We start from the raw sequence: 15,705 nt of genomic DNA, 5'->3' as shown, positions 1-15,705 counted from the left end.
GGATAAACTGCTTCTTAACAGACCGAGTGCAGTTTATTGTTATAGGAGATCAGCATTCTTCAACAACAAAAGTAACATCTGGTGTCCCCCAAGGCTTGGTTCTTGGCCCACTTCTTTTCTTAATATTCATCAACGACTTACCTAACGGAATTTCATCTATAATTCGTCTATTTGCTGACAACTGCATACTTTACCGCAGTATCAATAACCCCCAAGATCACGTACATCTGCAGAATGACTTATACCTAATTGAAAACTGGTGCTCTAAGTGGATGATGAAGCTTAATGTTTCGAAATGTAAACTTATGCACGTGTCTCGAAAACGCTTTAACTCCCATTTATACATACTCGTTGCACTCGACACCAGTTTCACAAGTACAAGAATATCGGTACCTTGGCGTCTTAATTACTACAAAACTAACCTGGGCAGAACACAAAAGATTGCAGCAGACGCATCGAGGTCACTGGATTTCATCCGAAGAAATCTAACTTTGTCACCACCCTCTGTTAGAAAACTGGCCTACAAAACTTATGTACGCACAAAGCTTGAATATGATGCGTGTATTTGGAACCCTCATCATATTTACCTCAGTAACACCATAGAAGCAGTCCAAAACCGCGCAGCACGATTTATATGTTCTGTAATGGGTGCACTGAACAGTTCCGAGGGTAACGACTCTTCGTAACCGAGGAGGCAGGTGACGCAGAGCAGGAACAGCTGGTTGCCCGAACGGCTCACACTCGTGCCAAGCACTGGCGATCCGGCTGGCCCACTGGTTGCACAGCAGGCATGGAAGAGACGATCTGGCTGGCCTTGTTCTTGTGCTCTTCTTCTTCATTACAATTGCCCCCGGTGCAAAAGCGGAGCCATCCTGACGACTTACGACGTGGAGACGAGCGGGTCATAGAATTGTTTCAGGCGACGCATGTGAACAACATCCCGTCCACGGCGGCGCTTGTCGGATGTCGATGTAAGCGGCTCTATGACATAGTTGACCGGAGAGGTCCGTTGGACGATGCGGTATGGTCCATCATACTGCGAGAGAAGTTTTGTCGAAAGTCCAGGCGTGGTAGAAGGCACAGACAACAAGACAAGGGTGCCGGGAGCGAAGTTCGGATTCGTAGCATCGCCATCACGATTGGCTTTTTGTCATTGTTGGTCAGCGGAGGTGAACTTTCGGGCTAATTGACGGCATTCCTCGGCGGATCGGGTGACGGCTGAAATGGGAGCACATTCTGACGCGTCTGGTGTATAAGGCAAAACCGTATCAATGGTATGGGAAGGATTGCGACCGTAGAGAAGAAAGTATGGAGAAAATCCTGTGGTACTTTGTGTAGCCGTATTATATGCGTACGTGACAAATGGGAGGATGATGTCCCAGTTTGTATGCTCTGATGAAACGTACATGGCGAGCATATCACCAAGGGTGTGATTGAAACCCGTTAGTCCGTTAGTTTGAGGATGGTACGCCGTGGTGGTCCGGTGAACTATGCAGCGTTGAGCAAGCAGAGCTTCAACCACCTGCAACAGAAACACATGGCCTCTATCACTCAGCAGCTCCCGAGGTGGGCCATGACGAAGAATGAAACGATGGAGCAGAAAGGATGCAACGTCACTGGCGGTCGCTGCAGGTAGAGCAGCGGTTTTGGCATAGCGTGTAAGGTGATCAACTGCGACAATAATCCATCGTTTTCCAGCGGGTGTTAGTGGTAGCGGCCCGTACAGGTCGATTCCCACACGGTCGAAGGCACAAGCAGGGCACAGAAGCGGCTGTAATAATCCGTGGGCCAGATGAGGCGGAGATTTGCGGCGTTGGCATTGCGGGCACGAGCGGACAAACTTTTGGACAAAAGTAAACATTCCTCGCCAGTAGTAACGTTGCCGCAGGCGGTCATACGTCTTCAAAACGCCTGCGTGTGCACATTGTGGGTCAGTATGGAAAGACGCGCACATGTCGGAACGCAAAGTCCTAGGGATAACCAGGAGCCACTTGCGACCATCGGGCTGGTAGTTGCGTCGATACAAGAGTTTATCCCGGACAGTAAAATGGACAGCCTGGCGACGCAGGGAGCGGGAGATGGGAGATGCAGGCGAGCCAGAAAGGAGATCCAAAAGAGAGGCCACCCAAGGATCCTTGCGCTGTTCTAATGCGAAGGTGTCGATGTCGACCGAGGATACCGCCTTAATGGTGGAGAGGGAGGCCGTGTCGGCTCGCAGCGGAGAGCGGGACAGAGCGTCAGCGTCAGTGTGCTTGCGACCTGAGCGGTATATGACGTGTATGTCGTATTCTTGAATGCGCAGAGCCCAGCGGGCAAGGCGTCCAGACGGGTCTTTTAAAGAAGATAACCAACATAGGGCGTGATGGTCAGTAACCGCATGCAGGAGACCAGGAGGACAGGTCACTGGCGCCACTTAAGAGCTGTGTCAGAGGTGATATTATCGAGGCAAAATTGCGAACAAAGCGTCGGAAGTAAGAACAGAGGCCGATGAAGGCGCGGAGTTCTTTGAGTGTTTTAGGTTTCGGAAATTCTGCCACGGCGCGAAGTTTTGATGGGTCGGGGCAAATGCCGTCTTGCGATAAGACGTGACCTAGAATCATGAGCTTGCGTGTGGCGAGCTGGCACTTTTTCAGGTTCAGTTGCAGGCCTGTGTTGGTCAAGGACGTCAACACTTGCCTAAGGCGAAGAAGATGCGTGCTGAAATCAGGGGCGAACACAACGATGTCATCGAGATTGCACACACACGTGCTCCATTTTAGGCCGTGCAAGATATTGTCCATCATTCGTTCAAAGGTAGCAGGCGCATTGCATAGGCCCAAATGGCATCACATTAAATTCGTATAAACCATCTAACATAATGAATGCAGTTTTAGGGCAACCAACTGCTGACATCGGGACCTGCCAGTAGCCAGAGCGTAAATCCAACGAAGAGAAGAATTTAGCGCCTTGCAAGCTGTCCAGAGCGTCGTCATTGCGCGGTAGAGGGTAGACGTCTTTGCGCGTTATCTTATTGAGACGGCGATAATCGACGCAGAACTGAATGGAACCATCTTTTTTTGTGATGAGAACCACCGGTGATGCCCACGGGCTATTGGAAGGTCGAATGATGCCGCGCTGAAGCATGTCGTCCATGTGCTCACTGATCACCTGATGCTCCTTGGTGGATACGCGGTACGGGCGCTGCTGCAATGGCGCGTTGGAGCCAGTGTCGATGTGGTGGCTGACGGTTGACGAGCGACCCAGAGTAGGCTGAGCGACATCAAAAGAAGAGCGGAACTGGGCAAGCAGGTAAAGAAGCTGGGAGCGCTGCTCAGAAGTAAGGTCATCGGCAATGAAAGGTGTGAATAAGTCAGGTGATGGCGGAGCAGAAGTGGAAAGTGCACAGAAGTCGGTGAGCTCTGCATACGAAGCATCCAGCACGTCGGTTATAAACACGTCGTCAATAGGCTGAACATGGCCAAGTGCTTCGCCGCGAAGAGCCATCAGGGCTGTAGGAAGCGGATTGAAGACAACGATGGCGCTGAAACCGGCTGAAATGTCAAGTGCGGCGAAAGGCAGGGGAACGTCTTTGCGGGCCATGAAGAGTTCTGAAGGAGTGAAGAGGACAGCGCCTTCAGAGACAGCGCCACAGAAGACAGGAACAACGGCAGACAAGTACGGCGGTATGGCATTGTCTTCTCGAAGAACTAGCTTAGCGGGAAGAGAAGTGGCGCCGACGAGGGGCACATCACACAGAGGCGATAATTCGACTTCAGCATGTGCACAATTGATGACGGCGTTATTTCGCGAAAGATCAACGTGATACCCAAGTATCACGTCGTGAGAACAGGACTGGAGAACCACAAACTCCACAATATAGAGAACGCCCTGAATAACAACTCTAGCTGTGCATGCTGCTGAAGGCTGAACTGGCTGGACACTTGCTGTGCGAAGAGAAAACCCAGAAAGTGGCGTCGTAACTTTTCGTAAAGTGCGAGAGAGGCGTTCGTTTAGGACAGACACGGCTGCTCCAGTATCAATTAGCGCAATGGTAGGGACGCCGTCAACAGTAAGATCGACAACGTTCGAAGGCGACAATGGAGGACTTGTACAGATCGATGGCGACGCAGTTCTTGCCTCCTGAACTGTGGCGCTTAGTTTTCCTCTTGCGTGGGTGAAGGGCGCCGATGCATGGGGGACAACGAGCGGCGACGCAGGGAAGGTGAACGACGTGTAAGGACCGGGCACTCGGCTGGTGGCCTGTTCGACTGCCGACTAAAATAAGTGTCGTGGAAAGGCTGCACGTTGGCGTAGGGAGGCAACTGCACAAACTCATGAGAGTGCAGCATGCGGCAGCAGCAGAGTCGTGCAACGTGGCCGGGAATACCGCAGGCATAACATATGGGCCTGTTGTCTTGCGTGCGCCAAGGATTAGTAAAGGCAGGAGCAGGTCGATGAACGGGACTATGAACGGGTGGTGGCGGCCGAGGATGTAGCGCAACAAGTGGTTGAAGAGGGGGCTGCGCGGCGACGGATCCGCAAGTAAGTGGCGCGGCGGCAGGGTACTGCTGATGCTGCATTGGTAGAGCCTCAGCAACTTGGTCTTCAATAACCCGCCGGAGCGTAGGAGCGAGCTGTGTAGGAGGCTGTTGCAGCAGCGGCTGCTGTAGCTCAGCGAAGGGTAGCAGAGAAAGCTGACATGCAACTTCCTCCCGCACGAAAGCTTGGATTCGTGTGAGCAAGGAGGAACGATCAGAGAAGGCTGTCATGGAAGAGAGGGCCTCATCAGCCACTGAGGGGCGCCTAGTCAACTCGCGCTGCCTCCTCAACTCGTCGTAGCTTTGGCACAAGTTTATGAGCTCTGCTACAGTGCGCGGGCTCTTGGCGATCAACATTTGGAAAATGTCATCGGCGATGCCCTTCAAAATGTGCTTCAATTTGTCATTTTCCGGCACAGACGCATCCACACGTTTGCATAGATCGAGAACCTCTTCAATATAACAGGTGAATGTTTCACCGGGTTGTTGCACTCGCTCTCGTAACCGCTGCTCGGCGTGCAACTTGTGGACAGCAGGGCGACCAAAAACTGCAACGAAACTGGTCTTGAACGCGGACCAGGACTGAAAGTCGGCTTCGTGATTTTTAAACCACAGGTGAGCTACTCCCGCAAAGTAGAATATGACGGCATTTAACTTGGCGGTATCATCCCATCGATTGTGCAAGCTCACCCGTTCGTACGTAGCCAACCAGTCATTGACATCCTGTTCATCCGTTCATCCGTCCTGTTCATCACTTAAACATAAACTAAGTGGCGATAACAAAGCGTACACGAAGCTATGAGCCCTCGGCGCACCTATAGTCGGGTACAACTTAAGAAGGTAGAAGAGGCCCCGCCCAGCAGCCAAATGCCTCAGTGACTAAAGAAACAATACCGCTGATGCGGCTTGGCCCAGTTCGAAACACGGACTGCGTGGCAGGATCACCGGTTGTCCGGCTCATGACACCAGTCTAGAGTGTGCGACCATTGGTGGAGCCTTGTGTGCATCCGCCTTTGAGAACCAAATGCCGCTGCCTTCTAAAGTTGTACCGAACTCATGGAGCAAGAAATATTTAGGAGTGGAAACTCCGCTGTTTGCGGTGACCAGAAAAGGTCACAAGCCCGCGGAGCCGCTATTGTGCTGGCGGCGCCTAGCGGCCTGGAAAGAAATTACCGCCGTTGAGAGCGCGCCGGAGTGGCCGGAGCCGCCTGCCCGGGCGCTGCATTTTTTTTTTCACTGCGGCTTCTACGACGCGCCGCATGGCGCCGCCACTGTATATGGCCCCGTCGGCGCATACAACAATTGTGACTTTATCTGGTCGCCCGCGCTCGCTCGCGCTGACTGGAGTTTCACCTCCTATATGTCTTACTCTGTGACTGAACTATAGACTCTGTACTCATTGCAAATCGCTTTCAAAACTCACACGGCTGCACTCAGTCACGCGATACGCAGCCGCTACTCAAGTAGAACTCCCCCCACCCCCTCACCCCCCATGGTGCCTTGCGCATTGTGGAAAATGGCTTGCTTCCTCCCCGCCTTCCTCTCTTGCACGCAAGATCAAACCATGATCCATGGCTTACCCTTGCACGCTTTCACTCGCACCTACAGCATACGGCACGCAGCCACGGTGTTATCACACTTAGACTTAATACAGCACATCACGCCGACACCGATGGCAGAAATGCATCTGGAGTGCCCATATATTTGCTGTCGCAATAAAAACAAAAACATGACACAAAAAAGCTCAAGGCCGCACAGTACAATCACCAGAAAAATGATTGGGCACCAACATGCCCAAGTGTCAACATTCCTGAAGGTCGTTTTCACTAACATATCTAGGATAAGTGGTGATTGCACAATGAAATTTGACAGCCTCTGAACATATATACATATTAAATAATTTTGGAATTTCAAAATCTAATAATTTCATACAGTAAGGCACGTCATTGTTGTGTGGCTGATTATGACACCTTATTCAGACTCCCCCCTCACACATAGGTGAAATATAGCAAGCTAATTTTGTGCTTTCAAATTTGATTAAGCAGCGCCCAAAAAATTTGGCATTATTCCAGAAGTGCAACATGAAATCTGTTATGGTGTGAACTGCCAAACAGCCATCTTCTCCGAAATGCCACCATGTAAGGCACACCCTGTTCGTCGTCTACTACAGCTCTTCGAGGCGAGGCATGATAGACAATCCTAACTGGACAAACAGGGAATACATAATCAAGAAAAGTGTTACGCAGCTAATGCATTCAGAAAGAAAATTTGGCCTCAGCTGTTGTTTTGTTGGAATTTCCAGTGTGCAGTTGAAAGTGCCCGCTTTCAAAAGTGGGGAAGCAAATGGCATGCTTTGCCCCTCCACTTCCAACAGTATGTGTGTGTGTGTGTGTGTGTGCGGTGGGGCAAGCGTCCCCCCTGCACCCTCAGTACATACGCCTCGAATTCGACCCGCCAGACAATTTGATCTATTTTGTCGGTCCCGTCAGGGTCGAACTAACGGTTGACTGTACAATGTTCGCATGCCACATTATTGGCTATGACAGTTAAATCTGAATATTGGGAGTATGTGCAGAAAAAAAAAAAGAATGCGAAGTCCCGGAAAAGAAAAAAAAAAAGAAAGAAAAGCAAGCCGTTGCACCCACCTGCCTTGCCGCGCATGCAGCACGGCACAAATTCGCCATATCACCAGGCTCGCCACCCCTCTCCTGCCACACTCTGCCACCCCTCCTGCCACCCCTCTCCTGCCCTCCTATACACACATCGATTGCACAGACGTCAGAGGGGTGGAAGGGAGATGAGTGACAGACGCGAGAGGCTGGTGGATGCATGGGGCATTGCAATGAAGCTGTGCCATGTGGGGTGTGCAGCAAAACAGCGGGTGTGGCGAAGGTGTGCAGCATGCAGGCATTGTAATAAACCATTTATTTAGCGGTACACAAATAAAAGTTCACGATGCCATGGCTGCTCATTGTTACATATGATAAATTGTTAAATGTGGTATTGTTATAAGTGGGTTTGACATGTAATCAAAAGCTTTCAGCCAAGTTCTCCAGCGAATGGTAACATTATAAACAAAATGAGGCTAGGAAAAAACATGGAAAAAGGTATTGAAAGTCCAATATAGACACCAACATCGAAATATGCATTTATAAGCACAATAAAGGTGCCACTAAAATGTTTATAGACCCACAGTTCGTCCTTACATGTTAAATAGGCATGATAATGGCGTAAGAAAAAAAAGGGCACTTTAGCTACAGTTCTGGTCTCTACTAATCACATTAACATGAACTGTCATCCCAAGATGGTTTCTGCTGGAATTGCTTATGTTTCATTAGCTAATTAGACAATTTATTAATTCTTGGTCTACTCATACAAGTTTGAATGCCAAATTACTCTTTAATCCAGAAACGTCGTATTCAATAGCTTCCAACCTGCTTTATTTTCTTTTATATTTTCCTTATACAGTAAACTCTCATTTATATGAACGTCAGTTTAACGAATTTTGAGAATAACAAACTTTCAGAAAATCCCCGGCAGTTTTCCTATGTATTCTATGCAAAAATCTTTCAGTTGAACGAACTTGATCAGTGGACATGGCATAGCTGATGCCTGCAGCCCATAAATCGCCCCTCCAATGGCGGCTTTGTCCAGTGTGACAGTGAGCTCATTACCTGTGCTGAACTGAGATCTGGAAATTGTTTCCAGTGTTCGTCATGAAGAAGAGTGCGACGAGGAATATGCAATGTCAGAGGCAGATTCAAATTCTGTAATTCTAGCCGAGGCTGTAGCATGACTTGGAAAGCTACGAGACTGTGTCTCAGCAACAGGCTGTGCCAGAGGCAACGCACAAGAACATAAATTGTCTGGACAGCTTTGTTGCTTCTTGTGCTTTAAGAGCCTCAGTGCATTCCACATGTTTGACTTGATGTCTTCTGTGCCCTATGCCCTTCCATGTTCTAGTGAATATTCAGTTTAGCGAACTTTCATTTAAGTGAACTATTTCCTTGGGTCCCTTGAAGTTCACTCAAGTGAGATTTTACTGTGTGTGTGTGTGTGTGCGTGCGCGCGTGTGGGGGGGGGCACACGCACCTGTGCACGTTACATGCACAGCAGCAGTGCACCTGGGGGGGAGGGGTATACTGTAAAAGTCCACCTAGCAGACTGTCCATTTCGGCCGCTGCTGATTATATGCAGCGGCCAAAATGGATAGTCCCCTAGGTGAACTCCTACAGAATGCCTTCCCAGATATTTGTCTAAATGGCTGACTTTACGACCACGTAAAAGCAACAAGGTGTCTGTGTAACAGAAAGCAGCCGCTTGATGCTGTTAGCATGATTGGTGTTTACTAGCATAGGGCTTAGGACAACAAAATAAGTATAATTCATGTACTCAAAGGGAGTTTTAAACAACTTATTTGTCTAAATGGCAAACTTGGCGACCACATAAAAGTGACAAGGTGTGGGTGTAACTGTTGGTTGATGCTAAGAGGAACCAGCTGCTTGACACTGTAAGCATGAAAAGTGCTCACCTGCATAACGCTTGGGACAACGTAATAAGTATGACTGCTCTTACTCAAAGGGGGTTTCAAATTGACCTGTCTAAATGGCTCACTTGGTGACCGCATAAAAGTGACAAGGCGTTTGTGTAACTGTTGGCTGATGCTAAGAGGAAGCAGCGGCTTGACATTGTGAGCATGAGAGGAGCTCACTGGCATAGGGCTTAGGACAATTTTAAGTATGATTACCCTTAGCAGCAGCCAACAGTTACGCTGTCGCCTTGTCACATTCATGCAGTTGCCAAGTCAGCCATTTCGTACAGTTGTTTGAAACCCTTCTTTAGAGTGCTGCTACCATGCCCACATGCCTCACAGGTGCAGGATCACTTTGGATTTTTTTCGTAGTGCATGCTACAACAATAAAATGTGAAAAAAATAAACAAATATGTAGCAGGCCGAAAACTGTTGCACATGATGTTTTTAAATGTGAAACAAAACTCAGCATTCAAACTTATGTCATTAGATCAGTAATAATAAATTGACAAATTAATTTCAGCTACTAATTAGCTAAGTCAACACACAACAGAATTTACAGTAAAGAGACATGTTATATGCATTTTTGTTCCACAGCTGAGAGAAAATGAATGCCCAGGCTATAGTTGCCGACCCATAATTCAGACACCGCTAATTGGACATGCTTGATTATTCGCAGGACCACCGGTAGCCTCATAGACTTAAATAAGAACGACCGGAATGTCAGACACCTTACAGCACGCCGTGCGATAATTCAGACTCCGACTGCACGACTGTGTACTAATTTGGCCACTGAGTCGAGCAGAAATCACGATATTTTCGTCTTGATACGTCACTGGCATGGACATGGGTGCCTCCTCAAAACCTCCATTTGCAGTGACAGCATGACAATGGTTGAGATGTGGGGCGTAATTTTGTAGTGATGCCTTCTGCTCGATTCTATGCCACTCTTATCATCCACTGTTCATGGCTGGTTTCTCTCAATAATGTGTGCAGAGCGTTGCTCTGACCACTGACCCTGTCGAATAACACATTTTGTACTGCGTCTGGCTTGATCAGGCATTTAAGCCTGACAACTGCTATCAACAGAGATCTCAACAATATTGAGTAGTAACATATCTACTTGCAAACCAAGTTATCCATCTACAGCACTTTGTTTCTGTCTAGATGTTTTGTGAGCAGTGACTGGCAGAAGCCAAAGGGTGCCAGACATCCAGGCATACAGGGAGCTTTCATCAGCGTGTGTCACACATACAAATGCACATAGCAATGTGCACAAAACATGCATTGTGCTGCACGCAACCACCACAAGTTGCACAGTAACATTGGCTACCAGCGTGCACTAATAGTGTGGTGCGTGCATGCATGTGCTCATTTCTGCCATTAAGTGGCTCAACAGCTTTATGGAATCTTGAATATGTGCACTCATGCTCCAGGAAATTACCAAAGAGTGCACATATTATTTCGATGTTTAGAAGTGAATTTCATACATAGTGAATTGCTGGCACCTCAAAATACTTTTGCAAGCCTTTTTTGAGATTCGTGATATGAGCCAGGCTGTATTTTAAACTGCCAGGATTGTTTTAGCCGCTTTACATGTTCATTCACCGAAGCTATCAATGAGAAAGTTAATGTTGCAGAGCATAAATTAGCTTCTTGGCATCCAGTTCAACCACTGACAGTTGAAGCTACAAGTCCTGCTTAATGTCAGTGCCTTTTTCATTTTTCTCTTGGTCTGTGCAATGAACACCAAGACAGATTTTGAGAGATTAAAGCTGCCCATGGCAAGTCTATGAAGCAGCACCTACTGACATCCTTTAATCCTTTGTAGGATCCCGGAGGGTCCAAGATGAGTCTGAGAAACAATGCCTTAATCAAAGCGCCCTTATGGTAACTTGCCTTTTAAAAGCTTCCACTTCACGTTCTAATTCATCCAAGTCTCCATTTTCCAAATCAATATCCTTTGGAAGGAACACTTCATCTGCAATAATGTTAGACACAAAAAAATTACACTCACTGTGCCTATACTGCTGCTGCTATTTGCAAAATCAGTGCCCCCTTTAACTCGTAACATCCTAGCATATCTAAAAGAGCTTGCTCTAATATAATGCCAATAGGTATCACAGGACAGACATGCACAAAAAGAAACAAAGGTTTGAGCACACAATTTCCATTTCTGTTCACAATATAAAGGCACCACTAATGCTCACTCAGCAAGTTATCAAATTTCAAGCAGAAATAAAGCAAAGAAACCAACACTAGACTGTCTGGTACTGACTGTGTTTGGCATGTGCTTTTACAACTGCACCAAGGTATATACTTGTAGTATACTAACCTGGAGATGTGACATCGGTTGACGAGTTTTTTTTTTTCCTAGACTTCTTGCTTTTGGAAGCATTCTGGTTGCAAGAGGAAAGGCAAGATAACTGTAAAAATAATTTTCCACTAAGCAAGAGCAAAGGAGAAAACATTACGCATATTTATGTTCACAAGACAGTATGCAAGTCTAGACTCCATATATCAATAAATGCCATGAAAGTGATGTCATTATTTAATGACACCAAAGCCCAATCAAAATCACTATAGATGCCATAAATAATACCCCACTTTTCATCACATACTATGAAATGGCTACATCTCTTTCAGGTGCCAATTATTTCTGCTGAATAAAATCTTACTTTCACCGCACTTCTTGCATCTTCAGAATCATAGAAAGTGTACAGCTGCAGAATAGATTAGGAATTTTCAATTCTTTAGTGAGTTTTGTCAAGTTTACAGAATATGGACTCAATGCGAAAACTTGCGGCAAGAACATCAGATACGAGAATATCAACTATTTCATGTCTAGAGGGCTTGAAATGCACCTATCCAGCCACTTAAAAATTATGCCTGGTGTAATAGAATGTAAAAAAACAATAAACGAAGTGAACCCGCTACATATAATGACACATAGTCACACTGAGCAAAACATTTTGTACATGTTCCATCAGAAATGTTTCAAGATGTATGTGACACATTTAAATACAATTAATTTCATCAATGCTTTTGCTGTTGATGCACTAATCTTGTCATACACAATTGCTCACACAATGCCTTAAAGGGATATCAAAGTAGCAATGACTACAACCACCTAGTAACAAGTACAAGTTTCCAACTCTGCTTTGTCCTAATGACCAAAACCAGGGATAGAAGTGGCCAAGAGCGTTTTAGAGCAGCTCTGGGAGCAGAAAATTTGCCAATTTAAAGCAGGTTTGGAGCAGGAATTAAGCGTTTTGTGACAGAAGATATGCATTTTGGTGCAGCTTGATAAAAAAAAAAAAATATGGGGTTTTACGTGCCAAAACCACTTTCTGATTATGAGGCACGCCGTAGTGGAGGACTCCGGAAATTTCGACTACCTGGGGTTCTTTAACGTGCGCCTAAATCTAACCACACGGGTGTTTTCGCATTTCGCCCCCATCTAAATGCGGCCGCCGTGGCCGGGATTCGATCCCGCGACCTCGTGCTCAGCAGCCCAACACCATAGCCACTGAGCAACCACGGCGGGTGCAGCTTGGTAAAGCTCAATACAAGTGAAACACAGCATGATTAAGAAAAGGTGCTCTCTCTCTCTCTTTTTCTTTTTTTTTTTCAGAACACTATTAAGTTACATGCTGGCTTTGTAGCAACTAAATGTGGCCAAGAAATAATAAATAACAGACGGCTCCCAATGCATGTTTACAGGCATTGTCTATGCTAGTCATAGGTATTTATTTTTTTCGTTGCATACAACAAACTAATATTTAAGTTTTATTAGCTAATGTAATTACATTCCTCAATCATAAGGTGTCAATGCAAAGCCTGTGGATGAGGTTGAAAAACGACCATGTTTGAAGCAACTAGGAAGGTACAAATATTTGAAATTTTCAAATAATAAACCAAATAGTGTCCTATCCGAACCGAATAGTCACTATTCATAAGCACAAATGTTTGTTTAATAGTTATCGAATATTTTAGAACGTCAAAGGTGCACAATAAAACATAATATTAGAGCAAAAGTAGGATCGATTTCATCCCTTTGAGCATAGCAGAGGCACAAACCTTAATAAATTATGTGAAGTGGGCTAAGTCGTTCAAGGAGTCAGACTTAACGGGCTACACAGCAATCATTCGCATTCTCAGTAAAGTACCAAGTATGCGAACAAACTGCTTAATTGTTCCAAAGATTCATAATGTGCAGTGTAATGACAGAAGCTTGCTAAAGTTATAAATGCTCAAATGTGAACATCGTTTTATATTAATTGTAAGGGCGGCTGTTCATTATTGGAGGATCATTTGAAAAGTATTCACTATTTGATTCGCTTCTGGAACTATTCAATCTCAAAATTTTGCTATTCGCACACTTTTAGAAGCAACTTGCCTTTGCAGTCCTTTTTTCTGCCAAGAAAAAGAAAGCTCACGAAATTTAAAAACTTCCATGCAATGTGTCCCAGTGCCAGCAATATCAGCAGTCTCATATTTAAAACTCGTAATTTAGTATGTTGTGTATATTATGCATGTGTAGACTAGGGTGTTGCATTTGCCAAAGCCGAAAACTGCTGACACGCTGAGAAAAGAGCGTGACTGCTCATTGCCAGTGTTATAAGCTAGGCTCAAAATTGACGAGGTTTACATTCGAGACTGTTTCAATCTTTAGAGTGCAGATGCACTGTCACGGCATATTTTTAAAAATTTCGCTCACTTTCTTTTTCATCATAAGAAGGCCCACACAAAACCTAGGTTGCTTTAAACACTGTCATCAGTAATTTCTCGACATTCTTCACAACTTACTCTGACACCTTATCGATTAAGTAAGTTAATAACAATTAAGTAATTAAACTTACAAATTATTTTTGCACAATGAAAAGAAAGATACTCATAATTAGTATGAACAGCCATCAACACAACTGGGGGCCATTGGCATAAGGCCTGCAAATATTTTTTAATTCTACGCCACATTCAGTTGGGACAAGCGGTGTTATCTTAGCACAGAATAAATGTTAGTTTTTTATATCACTTACAAAGAAAATGCATTTTGATATTTTTGAAAAGAATTGCTTTGATTCTGTATACACTAGGGCTATACAGTCGCCATCCAATTTTTTCACACAAGCTCAATTATGCTAACATGTTAGTGGCACATCCATGGGAGAGCCAATGCATAAAGACAACCAATACCTTCTATGCCAATTGTTTACTGAATTTTTTTAACTTGATCTGCGCAAGTGGCATTGTGAACATCGTTGCCACGAATGCAGTTCCGGTAGTTCAGTTTTTTGCCAGCTTTTTAAGACCGCCGTTTGGCCACCAAGGTTTACTAAAACCATGAGTAAAAATGAAACTAGATCCCCGGCTTATGTCCTATTGCGGCAAAATTCTGATTTGGTGTGGTGTGGTTGTGCAGAAAACGGAGCAACTGGAATACAAATTTGAGCGATGATCACGATTGCCACTAGAGATTTGTGGCCAAAAAGTTTCACAAGAGGAAACAGGTCATTTGTTGCCATGCCGCACTGTAATCCTGGTGAGTGAATGTGGTAAGCGTGCAAAATAAATCTGGAACATAACACACGTACCAAGAGGTAAAATGTATCAGTGTAACTAAACTAATCTAATGAGAGCTAAGTGCTGAACACACCATGCAATTTATTCACTCAGCTGACATTGCACCTTTTCTTATAAACATGCGTAATGCATTACATAGCACAAAGCAATTTTCATTTTGCTGTGGCCATGTTCCAATGCACTACTGAACACCCTCACTTCAAAGACTGTGGCGCTCAAACGGGTTGCCTAGGCTTTTCCATGGCTAAACACTAGCCAAAGCACGGTTGTGGATGTGTTGTTGCCACTGAACGCACACATACCGCTCAATTTAGCGAATTCGATCAAAATTGGTGTTTTGGAGCAGGCTCACACAGCTCTAAGGTTTGGCGCAAGATGGTGCAATTGGCATGGCACTTCCATCCCTGCTTACCTCCATTCCACTTGTGAATGCCACTATGCATAAGAGCTTAGCAGAGTGTGGGTGTAGGCTAGTTGGTGATTCATGATTTCGGGAAGCTTATCGCAAGCAAAACATGAGACTTGAAGAAAGGGACAACAAAAACCGCTTCATGGTGTCCCTTTCAAGTCTTGCGTTTTGCTTGGGGTAAACTACCCCCCCCCCCCCCCCCCCCCCGAAAAAAAGCATAGAAGCTACCACCTGGACATCACTATGTGTGATCATTCCTGATGAACTAAGTTTTGAATATTTACTAAGTAACTTTAATCAGGGGGGTGCATTCTGCAATTGTGTGGTTGAAGCCTGTCAGCGTTTAAGGCATGTCCATTTGGTGGAAGTCTCGAGACTGCCACCAGTTTCAAGATATTCATCCCCAAATCTATCATGAAACACAGTGGTGTTCTACATAGTTTTGTCCTGCAATGCAGAAGGGAGGCTTTTCAATATGAAGGGTGCATTCAATAAGATGCAAGTACACAGAAGCACCTATTTGCCTGTGTCTACTAGTGCAAATAATGTGCTGCGAGGGAATAAAAAAAGAAGAGACACAAGCGTTACCTCCACATCACTGTCGTCGAAAATACTGCATGATATTCATTAGAAAAGGTAGCGTATTTTTTACAGACTAAGCAATA

The 15,705-nt window shown here is 45.5% G+C and overlaps 1 protein-coding gene across 2 annotated transcripts in view; it reads right to left on the bottom strand.

The window, feature by feature from the left end:
• LOC142560377 (uncharacterized) overlaps nt 1-15,705 on the bottom strand; it is a 157,237-nt gene that overhangs the window by 15,735 nt on the left and 125,797 nt on the right. Inside the window, exons 17-18 of one of the 2 annotated variants that reach the window (XM_075672432.1) lie at nt 11,384-11,474; nt 10,948-11,029 (exon numbers count right to left, since the gene is read on the bottom strand). In XM_075672432.1, coding sequence (XP_075528547.1) covers nt 10,948-11,029; nt 11,384-11,474 — 173 coding nt within the window. The remainder of the gene's footprint in view (nt 1-10,947; nt 11,030-11,383; nt 11,475-15,705) is intronic. The other variant, XM_075672442.1, reaches the window with a different exon arrangement.

This window comes from Dermacentor variabilis, chromosome 1 (genome assembly GCF_050947875.1).
Source record: "Dermacentor variabilis isolate Ectoservices chromosome 1, ASM5094787v1, whole genome shotgun sequence".
In the NCBI taxonomy this organism is placed as follows: domain Eukaryota; kingdom Metazoa; phylum Arthropoda; class Arachnida; order Ixodida; family Ixodidae; genus Dermacentor; species Dermacentor variabilis.
This window is presented reverse-complemented; position numbering and strand designations above follow the sequence as displayed.